Here is a 12,818-nt window from a genome sequence, read left to right as displayed (position 1 = left end):
CCCTCTCCTAAAATATGAAGGCAGCTATATATTTTCATATATAAAAACCTATACACTCAATTAGAATTTAAATAAAATAATAAATTAAAAATAAATAATTCAAATAAATAAATACTTCAAATTAGTATTAATTCAAATAAATAAAAATTGACATTAATTCAAATAATTTAATAAATAAAATTAACATTAATTCAAATAAAATATAAAAATACAAATAATCTAGAAAATATTTACTTTGTATCAAGTGCATATTTTTAGAGAAACAATTTCAATTCAGTTAGTTGTATAGAATTGTTCACAGTATATATATATATATATATATATATATATATATATATATATATTAGGGCTGTCAAAAGATTAATCGCGATTAATCACATCCAAAATAAAAGTTTGTGTTTGCATAATATATGTGTTTGTACTGTGTATAATTATTTTGTATATATAAATACACAGAAATATTTGCATACATATACTGTATATATTTATATATAATTTATATTATATATAAATATAATTTTTTTATATATAAATTATACAAAAATCAACATTTTTCTTAAATATATACATGCATGTGTGTGTATTTATATATAGAAAATAATTATACACAGTACACACACATATATTATGTAAACACAAACTTTTATTTTGGATGCGATTAATCGCGATTAATCTTTTGACAGCCCTAATATATATCTATATCTTTGCAGGGCAGTTTTACACTTTGACAGCCCTACAAAAAAAGAAAGAAAGAAAACAAAAAAGATTATGTAATAATAAAATCACAAATTTTATCTCAGCTTTTTTACAGACCTCATAGAACCTTTTCTGAGTCCCCAGACCATTTGAAAACCCCTGTGCTAGTGTACTCCATATATATACATATATACATATATATATATATATATACATATATACATATATATATATATATATATATATATACATATATATATATATACATATATACATATATATATATATATATATATATATATATACATATATATATATATATATATATATATATATATATATATATATATATATACATATATACATATATATATATATACATATATATATATATATACACATATATACATATATATATATATATATATACATATATACATATATATATATATATACATATATACATATATATATATATATACATATATACATATATACATATATATACATATATACATATATACATATATACATATATATATATATATATATATATACATATATACATATATACATATACATATATACATATATACATATATATATATACATACATATATACATATATATATATACATACATATATATATATATACATACATATATACATATATACATATATACATATATATACATATATACATATATATACATATATACATATATACATATATACATATATATACATATATACATATATACATATATATACATATATACATATATATATATACATACATATATATATATACATATATATATATACATATACATATATATATATATATACATATACATATATATATATATATATATATATATTAACAAACTTTTTTTTCTTCAGGAAAACACACCAAATTTGCATCATGACAACACATTCTGAAACACTAATGTCAAAGATAAACAGTGGCCAAAAATCTACAATAATATAATGTAGTATTTGCAAATCTGCATCTACAATGCTAACCCACCAAACCTTGACCCCTTGGTCAACACTCAACACAGTAAAGAAAAAATGCATTGTCGAGCTATGGCTGTTGTAATTTCAGCACTGCTAACCTCACCACATGGAATTGCAAAAAAATAATTATATTTGTCAAATGAGTTTTCCCGTCTTCCCTCCATCAGCCATGAGTCACACAAACAGTTTGTCCAACACCACTGTTAGTTCAGCCAAAAGCCGACATACTGGGCTGGTCAAAACAAACAGAGCTTAGGGCACAGAGCAACAGTGTTTACACATTTTGGGGATAAATCAACTTACTAATAGTTGTCTCGGCATTTAAAGCTGGAATTAACCTCTAAATGAAGACAAAGCTTCATTTGGAAGGAGGACATCATTTACAATATATTTCACCGGTATGTTTGTACTTTAACTCACCTGCAATTTTGAAATGTTTAAGATTTTGAAAGTAGGCCGCAGTTCTGTCGCCATCTACTGGAGTAAGCGCGCGACACTCACGAGCCGTCAACATGGGATGTTTTGTCGCAAATCAGGAACTGTCGTAACAGAACTTTTCCTTAGCGGCAGCTGTACACAGATACACGTGTATCCAGAGGCGGTGTGAAGATCCTTGTAAGTTACACACTGCGAATATAAATACAGCTTTGAAGATGTGTAAACACAGAATAAATATATTCGTCCGTATATTGGCAATAATTACGTCTATAAGTGGTGCTTTTACGTGATGTCTGTTAAAGTAGAAAGCTAGTTTTGCATATGAGGTGGCTAACAGGCTAACAATAATCTTCGTTTTCAGCTGAGTTTTCTTACACAAATCTCTTGATTCTGAAAATACTCAAATATATACGGGTGATTGGTTATGAAGATGACAACAGATATGTGAGGTTGTCATGTCTGATATGTATTAGTGCTTATGTAGTGACCAATTTACACAATTTAACGTAACGTTAGGTGTTTCACTAGATTGACAGGCTACAGGAGTCATGGGTCATATAGGCTACTCTATTAATGCGCTATTGAGGCGATTCAGATGTCTAATGAGGGAGATACCAAACATGTGGAAATATCAAGGAAACATGGTGTTTTTCAGCCCAGGAAGAAAAGGATACTTATATCTCTGTGGATTTTATATTTATATATATAGATAGAGAGAGAGAGAGAGAGAGAAAGTATCCTTTACTTAATATTATATATGTATATATGTGTGTGTGCACTGCATATATAGGTCTTTTTTCTCACCCTAGTTTCCATCAGGATGGCAAAGAGTTTACGCAGCAAGTGGAGGAGGAAGATGAGGGCGGAGAAAAGAAAGAAAAATGCCCCCAAAGAACTGGCACGACTCAAAACAGTGCTGGGTCAGGGAGAGAAAGGAGAGATCACCATGAAAGATGTAGCTGAGATCGCCACCGTGGTGCCACCTGAGAAAGTGAAGGAGAAATCAAAAGATGCAGAGATGCATGAAGAAGATGGTGAGCTTTTATAGAAACATTTAGCACTTCTAGTTATACTAAGTGTTTTATTTTATTATATACAATTTTATATGTTGTTGCTCTGCAGAAGATGGTGGAAAGATGGATTTGGACACTAAACGCAATAAAAAGACAATGTTGGACGATCAAGGACGGTATCCGGTCTGGATGAACCAAAGGGAGGCGAAGAAAGTGAAAGCCAAACGTTTGGCTAAAAAAGGAAAGCCTAAGACGAAGAAGGGTCTCGCCTGGTAGATGAACTGAACTGCTTGAGCATGGACATTATTCCAGTGTCAGCTGCATCGGAGCCTCGCTGTGCATCACTTTCATGTACAGTTTGTACGTTTCTATGGACTTTTTGCATGACCTCGTGCAGAGATATTCTTTACAGTGTTTGCAATTGTAAAATGTAATTGTGATCTGTTGGTGACAGACACTGTGCGATGTGATGGAGAGTAAAAACACTGTACGTTACCTGCATTCAGCGTACCACACACGACTGACTCTTCCAATAAAAGTCTTGTTTTTCTCTACTCCAATCCATGTCATTCTGTGGGTCTGCTTTACTTTAAAGTTGTGAAGTATTATGTATTTTCTTTGCAGACAGAATAATTATGGATGTGCATCCTTTTTTATCTTAATAAATCCAATATATCTCATGGGAAATGTTGTCTTTTATTTTGTGGTCACCACATGCATAACAAAGAAAGAAAAGCGCAAAAGCCAGTTGCTTGGCATATAAATCTTGAAGCATAAAATTATGTGTATCTATAAAGCACAATGGTAAATCTCTTTACCAAGCAAAAGTCTTTATAATTGCAATAAAGTTTGAAATTAACAGCTAACAACTTAAAATATTACTGCTACCAAACGTTTTGTTTTAAAATTCGGACCGTGGCAAAAACGTCATTGAAAAATATGACTAGTTAGACATTTATTGCATGTGTCATAATATATACACTACCGTTCAAAATACATTTTTATAGAGAAATTCATCATTTTAATCAGCACTAATGTATTAAATAGATCAAATGTGACAGTAAAAATTCAAATAAATGCTGTATACTTTCATTAAACAATTCTGGACAAAAAATGGTCATGGTTTCCTAAGCAGCACAACTGTTTTCAGCATTGATCATAATAATAAATGTTTCTTGAGCAACTAACTAATATTAGAATGATTGAAGACTGGAGTAATGATGCTGAAAATTCAGCTTAGCCATCACATAAATAAACTACATTTTAAAATATATGACAAAAGAATTGTCATATTTCATAATGTTACTTTATTTTACTGTATTTTTGATCAAATAAATGCAGCCATGGTGAACATAAAAACTGCTTTCAAAAACACTACAAAACCGACCCCAAACTTTTGAACGGTAGTGCAAATAATCATATATATATATATATATATATATATATATATATATATATATATATATATATATATATATATATATACCCAATCTAACATCTTTATAGAAAACAGTTCATGTCCACGTTATCTGGTAACTAACCATGTGACTTGAAAGGAAAATGTTGTTCAGTTATTAAAACATGTTAGTATATTGCACTTGTATGTCATAGAAAAATGAAATAAAAGATAATTGTCTGCAAGTGGCTAATAAACATACATTTGATCATTGATCATTAGTAACTACATGGGCTCCACAAAGGTGGCAGGAAACAGGCCTGTGCGACCATGACACGTTCCTTTCCACCAACCCTCGTCCACCATCTCAATGTTAGTGATGATGTCATCTGGCATGAAGGAGATCTCATCACTGGCCTCTGCAAAAGTATGATTGAAATTCATAATACTAAACTAAAACTACAAACGCTCAGAAAATAAATTACATAGTTATTTAGAGTCAGTTAAGAAACTATTCAATGTCATTAATCAGTTGCTGTTATGGTTGTGCGTACCTCCTTGGTAGTCATAAATGGCTTTGGCTGTAACTCCCCCTCCACTTAGATCTTCATAATCATTATCAACAGTCACTGAAAAAAACAAAAAAAAACAATGAGGAACTACAGCTGTTAACAATCACAAAAATGTATAGCAATTGTAATTTGAACCATCTTGATCACACTTCCCACACAGTGAATACATGTAGTAAATAGTGTGTGTCAAACCTGCAGTTGTGCACAGGCCAATATCCTCATAATCTTGGTCCTGAGGTATGGGGTCAGGATCGCATTCAGAATATATTTGATCCGGCTCCTCCTCCTCTTCAATCAGGTCAGCCGAGCGGGGCGGAAGAGATGGCACGTCCTCATATTCCGGCTGCTGCTCCACCTGAAACACACACAGAGAAACTGATGATCAATTCTCTTAGTATATGATCTTAAAAAGACTACGACAGTTTATTACTTGACTTAATTGTGTCTTACATTTTATTGGTACATAAGAATCAACCATAAGATTGTTTCAATTTTTCAGAAGAAAATTTGTAGGCACTTCTATGCGGTTCTATGTAGTTTTACCACGATATTATGCGTTTGCTAGGGTCAGTTACGCTTTATTTTAAAGTGTTCTCATTGCAGTGAAATTATACATTTAAGTACTGAGTAACATTCTTTAACTACATGTACACACTATAGGATTATAGGATTAGGGTTTGGTTTAAGATTAGTTGCATGTAATTATGCATCATTTACTGTTATTATTACAGTAAGTTCAGAGGTGTAAAGTCCAGGGGTCAGAAAGTAAAAGTCCTGCCATATGTTTATTCTACCCATGAGCCAGCTGATCTCCTGGCTGAAAAACTGTGCTAATTAGAACAAAATACTGAGGATGACTTTTACTTTCTGAACCTGGACTTTACACCTCTGAAGTTAATGTAACATATGTACTAAGGACACTGTAAAATAAAGTGTTAGCGTAGAGTGTTCTGAGTTGTTTCCGATTAATGAATCTGGAAAACAATTCACAATTTGGGGTAATATTCCACAGTTTTATCATTTGAACATGACCATTTTTGGACATTCTGTCACTGTTAGAATTTAACACACTCTTTTTGCTACTGTACCTGTATATGTAAATCATCGGTGTTATGATTGGCTGTACGCATGTGAAATGAGTAATTAAAGCCCCACCAGGTTGCTGGATACTGAATAGATGTTTATGTAAAAACGAGGGCATCAGTATGTTAATGTGCTCATGGTTGTGATGTCATACTGGTTTCCGTTTATGGTCTGTGTAGGAGTTGTGCGTTGTGAACATTAGAGTATGTCTAAACATTTGTTTGTTTTTATTTCAAAAGAGCAACATATGGAAGCTTGTTTGTTTCCGCCACAAAATAAAACATTTTAAAAGATAATTGCGACTTTTTATCTCACAATTGCGAGTTTACATCTCGCAATTCTGACTTTATTTCTCAGAATTGGGAGATATAAAGTCAGAATTGCGTGAAATAAAGTCGCAATTGCATGTTATAAAGTCAGAATTGCGAAATATAAAGTCAGAATTGCGAGATATAAAGTCAGAATTGCGTGTTATAAAGTCAGAATTCGGACTTTTTTTCTCGCAATTGCGACTTTATATCGCGCAATTCTGACTTTATAACACGCAATTGCGAGTTTATATCTCGCAATTCTGACATCTTTTCTCAGAATTGTGAGATATAAAGTCCAATTCTAAGGAAAAAAAGACAGACTTTTTTTTTTTTTTACCTCAGAATAGTTTATAACACGCAATTGCGACTTTATATCGTGCAATTCTGACTTTATATCTCGCAATTGCGACTTTATTTCTCAAAATTGCGACTATTTCTCACAATTCTGACTTCATATCTCGCAATTGTGAGAAAAAAAAGTCACAATTCTGACTTGATATATCGCAATTGTGAGAAAAAAAGTCACAATTCTGACTTGATATATCGCAATTGTGAGAAAAAAAGTCACAATTCTGACTTGATATATCGCAATTGTGAGAAAAAAAGTCAGAATTGTGAGATAAAAAGTCGCAATTATTATTATTTATTTATTATTCATTGGCGGAAACAAGCTTCCATAGCAACAAGCAACAACAATATAGCAAAAGGGGTCTTGCCTGAGCTTCTGTCTCTGGTTCATCTCTGGGAATTTCAGGCAGTCTTCTGACCAACGCCTCTGGGGGATTCCGGGGTGCTGGCACAGATGGAGGTCTCTGATTCTCTTCCTCCTCTTCATGTTCATGCTCGCTCTTCTCCTTAAAAAAGAACATCATCAGCTAAGTGTTTATTAGTGTATGAAAAAGAAGAGGCTGGTGTGCGTGGGTGGGCTATCTATTGTTGTCATGCGTTTCTATTAAAGTGCAGCAAGCATTTCTATATATGTATCAAATGTGTACCTCTTGTTTGCGATGTGCCTCTTCCCGTTCTCTCTTCTCTCTGGCAAGTCTTCTGGCTCTCTCCTCCTCGGCTCTCTTCCTGTTCTCTTCATCCGAGGACTTCGCCATGTTCTCAAACCGAGCCTTAAGGTTTCCAGCTCCTACAGTTGCTATAAACACCAAGAACAGATAATCAAATATTTACAGTGTCCCTGAACAGTATATGAACCATTATTCAACAGTTAAAATGCATGAATGCCATTGCATCACTACTCAAAACCAATCATATTAAATGTATAATTTCCAAAGACCTGTACAACAAACACTCACAGGCCTCGAAAGCTTGAGGCTTTTCATAAGCTGATGATGGTGACTCCATCTCACTGAAGGAAGATGCACTCTGTGAGGAAAAAAAAACACTCAATGTACATTCACTGGGAAACTGTCCAACCAGATGAATAATGTATGGAATTTTTGCCTTACAGTAAAAAAGAATTTATATCTCACCGTATCACAATGCATTCCGCTTTTTCAACCTTGTTTTTCGTAATTGCACCTTTATGTAAATCTCGCATTGTGACTTTATATCTTACAGCTGTGATTATTTTTCTTTTTAAGTGCAACTTTATATCTCACAATTGCGATTATACTTGCCGTATGTGACTATCTCACAACTGTGATTATATTTCCCAAAAGTGCTACTTTATTTCTCACGATTGCAACGTAACGTACATATTGCAGTGTGAATATATCTCACAACTGTGACTATATTTCTTGTAAGTGCAACTTTATCACACAATTAAGACTTTTTTCTCGTAATTTCAACTTGCCGTATATATTGCAATGTGACTATATATCACAACTGTGATTATATTTCTCGAAAGTGCAACTTTATTTCGCACTATTGTGACTTTTTTCTCATAATTTCAACTTGCCGTATATAGCAATGTGACTATCTCACAACTGTGATTATATTTCTCGTAAGTGACTATTTTTCACAATTGAAACTTTGTTTCTTGTAATTGTAACTTTCGCAATGTAACTATCTCACAACTATTTCTTGTAAGTGCAACACAAATAATGATGGCATAATAAAAATCTTCGAGATGTACCTTGTCCATGCGATCAGCTTCAACTCCATAACGTCCTCCAAAACCCTTTGCATAGTCTGAAATAACAAGTGTTGCATCTCTAGCTTCAGCTGTCAGTTTAATACATCACATGTTTTGATATGAACTTTGACATATTAGTTATCTGGAAAATCAGAACTGGTTCCCAAGAGCCTCTGACTATCAGAGGTCTTCAAAGCCTCAGGCCACGAGACTTGCAAAGGAAGATGAATATAAGGGCCCTCAGAAAAATGCATAAAGCATGACCCGACAGAGAATACAGCACAAGATAATCACTAGGACCCCCAGCTCCTATTTTCAATCATCTTATAATAGAAAACACAATTTTTGTCACCCTTGTTACAAAAAGTAAGAAAATTGGGCACTAGTTGTGGCAGGGGGCCCCAAAGTCATGTTCACAGGACCCTAAAAGGACAAACATTCAGAGATGGATGCCAAGTTTGTGACACCAATGCAGCCTCTGCTATTACAATCATTACAAAACATCAGAATAAATAAGAGTTTTGAGAGAGTTTCCCCTCAGTCAAATGATCTCAGGAAATATGTACAGTACCTTTCTGTGACTGATGTTTCTCTGTTTCTCCTTTGTAGTCGTAACCCAAAGCAGCCTTGTCAACCTTTTCTTTTTCCACGCCGTATTTTCCCCCAAAACCTTTTGCATAGTCTGTGAGATGTTCAGAAAACAGAAATATGCATTAAAAACTATTCCTCCACTAAAAATAGGCCACAGTAAGGATCAAGGACCAGGATGCTGGTCAATATAACAGCAGAGATTGAATGTACCTTTCTGTGACTGATGTTTCTCCGTTTCTCCTTTATAGTCGTAACCCAAAGCAGCCTTGTCAACTTTTTCTTTTTCCACACCGTATTTTCCTCCAAAGCCTTTTGAGTAGTCTGTGACAAGTTCAAAAATGCTTTATAAACAATTCTTCCACCAAAAGGACAACAAAATATGGATCGAGGACCAGGATGCTGGTTTAAATAACAGCAGAGATTGAAATGACCTTTCTGCGACTGGTGTTTCTCAGTCTCGCCTTTGTAGTCGTAACCCAGGGCAGCCTTGTCAACTCTCTCTTTCTGTACACCATACTTGCCACCAAAACCTTTAGCGTAATCTTATGAACAGTAAAGAAGTGACTATTATAGAAAGAACAGATAAAACAGAAGAGAAGATGCATAGTGCCTGAAGTGTTTTGAATGTATGAGTACCTTTCTGAGATGCATGCTGCTGAACCTCACCCTTATACTCATAGCTCATGGCGGACTGTAGAGAATCAATGGGAAAAATGAGATTCAAAATTATTCATTCATATTATTCAACCACATTTATTAAATTATTAATCATAGGACAGTGATGAGAGGGTTTCTAACCTTGTCCACACGGTCCTTCTGAACACCATATTTCCCCCCAAAACCCTTTGCTCCATCTTTCTGGGATGAGTGCTGTTCTACGTCCGCCACATAGTTGTGTCCTAAAGCACCCTGGGAAAATTCAACACATCAAACATCATCAAAATAATAGCGTTATTTGAATATGCATACATACAGTAGTGGCCAAATGCGATGTCCAGAGGGGATATTTGTTTTTAATGACCCTATAAGTTTGATTTAACCATCAAAATATGTGGAAAATATTTTATATTTTTAAAATATGGTTAAGGTGTTTATCTGACGAAGTTATTTGGCAAAAAAGGGCAACTACAGCAACAGGTTTGAAAAAAAATAATAGAAAAATAAAAAGCTCACAGGAAAAAGCCTACATTAACTACACCATAATCAGTTATTAATATTTTGTTTGTTTTCTCTTTTTTGTGTGTGCATGTGTTCATAATTACTTTGAATGACAGGCTGGCTAAAAACGATGTCCGCACAATTTGGCATGTTTCATTGCGTTATCGCCAATGACTCCAAGCACAACTATGCAATAACCTTACAAAAAATGTTAACAAATTCTTAATATGATTTGAATAAAGGGTGAAGATGTCAATTTTCTTAGGTCGGACATCATTTTAGGCCACTACTGTATACAAACGAGTTACTGTACACTACTGTATACACTCCGATAAATATGTAGACATTAGGTGCGGTCACATTAGTGAATTTTCAGTAAGGTTTTGATGCCAATTTTCTATTATTAATAATGAAGCGATGTATGAAGCAGAGCTCACACAGAAGTCACTTTCAACCAAGCAGCTTTCTGTAAATCAGTGCAGTAATTTGCCTAGGGAAATCTTTTGCCATCACGTAAAAAAAAAATCCCAGTTGTGTGGATTCCTATTGAAATGACTGGATTTAGTGAGCGAAAATTTGCAGAGCAACGATAAATGTGACGGCACCTTCACATTTTGGCCTGTTCTCAAGTCTAACCTTGTCCATTCTGTCTTTCTCAACTCCAAATTTCCCTCCGTAGCCGTAAGAGGCTTTAGGGCCCTGGTCCATCTCTTTCTTCTTAACCACCTCATGTTCCCGAGACACATTCTCCCTGAGATCTGCAATGCTGCACACAAAAACAGGCACATCGCATGTTACTACATGCTGCATATTTACCATGGAATGTGGCACTTTTGTTATGCACTCAAATCTTTGCATTTGTTTGCGCTCATCTATGTGTTCAGCATGAACATTATGAAAATAAAATATATAGATATATCCTATATTTAAAATGCCATGTGTCAGTGCAACAACTTATTCCGCTTCTGACATGACGTGAGCGTGAACTTATCAGTCCATATTTGGAAATGCAACTCAAGTCGGCAGCATTTCTACTTCCTATTTCCTCACTGCAGAGAGTGACACTCTTTTCAGCAGTGCTTTCAGTTCAATGCATTGCAACAAGGTGCCATTAAAGCAACCTGCTATTTCATTTAAAATCTCGAGATCTTTTTTTTTTTCACTGTTACCTGATGTGTTCTTTTCGGCCTGATCCTTCAATGGTTCTGGCACCCCATCTCTGCTCCTGCTCCGAGACATCGTTCTGAAACACAGACACATTTTTATATATAAAATATAGAAATCTTAACCTCTCTAAACCAGGGGTGTCTAATCCTGCTCCTGGAGGGTCACTGTCCTGTAGAGTTCAGCTCCAACCCCAATTAAACACACCTGAAGCTAATCAAAGTCTTACTAGTCTAGGCATACTAGAATTTGTGTTGAGGCAGGTTGGAGCAAAACTCTGCAGGACAGTTACCCTCCAGGAGCAGTTTTGTGTCTTAGTACTTTACAGTAATGTTTTAGAGAACTTTTAAGTATCATCCCTGTTTGCTTACCTCAAAATTTGGATCCGTTTCCCAATCGTCCCCCTCTGATTCGACCTTCACACTAACATCATGTCCCACCACGGCTTTCCACATCTGTAGAAAGAGAAGCCAAGATGTCATGGCTCATGTTACATTTCCTCATGTACAGATATTTTTGAGTATTTAAATGTATTATGCTTAAAATCAAAAATATATATACTCATAAATACGTAAAATTTCAGTAAGTGGCTTATTGTAATAAAGAGTAAAGCAGTAGTAAAATACGAGTAAGACATCATGATTACATCTTAATGGTGTAATTCCACATGGTTTTATGAAAAACACAAACATTTTCGTTTAATCTCTATAAGTGGAACAAGAGTCAAGTGTTGCACTTTGCAAGTTCCTCTTTTTTCTAGAGAATCAGAAACTTTTGCATGTTCACGACTTGTTCACGAAAAATACTTTAAATCAACAGTAACCCAGACCGTGAACACTGTAATGTAAGCATAGTACCGTTACAGGCAATGTACAAAAATATATACATTTGACTTCCTGCTACAAAAAAAGTTCTAGCAACTCACGATGTATTACTAGTATCACCCACTTCCTGACTTAAAGTTTAGTTTTTCTTTATGTATCCGTAATAACAATACGAGCAGATAATCATGGTTACTCACTTTATAGCGGTTTTATTCCCGGCTTTGTGTCCGTTAAGTATCAGTATGAGTGCGCACGATAAACAGCAGATCAGACCTGCGCTCGAATGCGCGCCGCGTACCGCAGAAGAGGCGTCGGGCGCGCGTTCACGCGCATCTGATTTCCACCAGCGCATTTTTTACCAATTAAATTAAAAGGTAAAAATACATTAAAATAATAAAGGTTAATTTTGTAAGTGGTCCAAATGTCTTAAAAACTACTAATACATTAATATATAATAGAAGCAGA

General features: G+C 34.2%; 3 protein-coding genes across 6 annotated transcripts in view; 1 reads left to right on the top strand and 2 right to left on the bottom strand.

Moving 5' to 3' along the window:
- The window catches only part of ppfia2 (PTPRF interacting protein alpha 2), a 199,689-nt gene extending 197,476 nt beyond the window's left edge, over window positions 1–2,213 (bottom strand). For all 3 annotated transcript variants that reach the window (XM_079870217.1, XM_079870219.1, XM_079870220.1), the window contains exon 1: window positions 2,138–2,213. The gene's annotated coding sequence lies outside the window, so the exon portion shown is untranslated. The remainder of the gene's footprint in view (window positions 1–2,137) is intronic.
- Window positions 2,214–2,246: 33 nt separating this feature from the next.
- On the top strand, window positions 2,247–3,855 carry llph (LLP homolog, long-term synaptic facilitation factor). 2 transcript variants are annotated; one of them, XM_079870238.1, is made up of 3 exons: window positions 2,247–2,332; window positions 2,965–3,189; window positions 3,278–3,855. In XM_079870238.1, exons 2-3 carry the CDS (start codon window positions 2,976–2,978, stop codon window positions 3,442–3,444), a joined length of 381 nt encoding a protein of 126 aa, XP_079726364.1. In that variant the 5' UTR covers window positions 2,247–2,332; window positions 2,965–2,975; the 3' UTR covers window positions 3,445–3,855. The 2 variants fall into 2 exon arrangements, with proteins under 2 accessions (XP_079726364.1, XP_079726365.1); XM_079870239.1 differs by having other exon boundaries at window positions 2,266–2,332; window positions 2,975–3,189.
- On the bottom strand, window positions 3,590–12,669 carry hcls1 (hematopoietic cell-specific Lyn substrate 1). The gene is made up of 17 exons (XM_079870227.1): window positions 12,551–12,669; window positions 11,901–11,984; window positions 11,535–11,608; window positions 11,002–11,131; window positions 10,006–10,116; window positions 9,844–9,898; window positions 9,639–9,749; window positions 9,418–9,528; window positions 9,188–9,298; window positions 8,617–8,672; window positions 7,835–7,904; window positions 7,526–7,674; window positions 7,247–7,384; window positions 5,329–5,491; window positions 5,119–5,193; window positions 4,655–4,983; window positions 3,590–4,149 (listed from the first exon to the last, which is right to left on the bottom strand). The coding sequence occupies exons 2-16, from the start codon at window positions 11,982–11,984 to the stop codon at window positions 4,850–4,852; spliced, it is 1,572 nt and encodes a 523-aa protein (XP_079726353.1). The 5' UTR covers window positions 12,551–12,669; the 3' UTR covers window positions 3,590–4,149; window positions 4,655–4,849.
- Window positions 12,670–12,818: the final 149 nt, after the last annotated feature.

The sequence above is a fragment of the Squalius cephalus genome, assembly GCF_949319135.1.
Source record: "Squalius cephalus genome assembly, chromosome: 4".
Lineage (NCBI taxonomy): Eukaryota > Metazoa > Chordata > Actinopteri > Cypriniformes > Leuciscidae > Squalius > Squalius cephalus.
The sequence above is the reverse complement of the archived record's forward strand: the minus strand, read 5'-3'. Positions and strand labels throughout refer to the sequence as shown.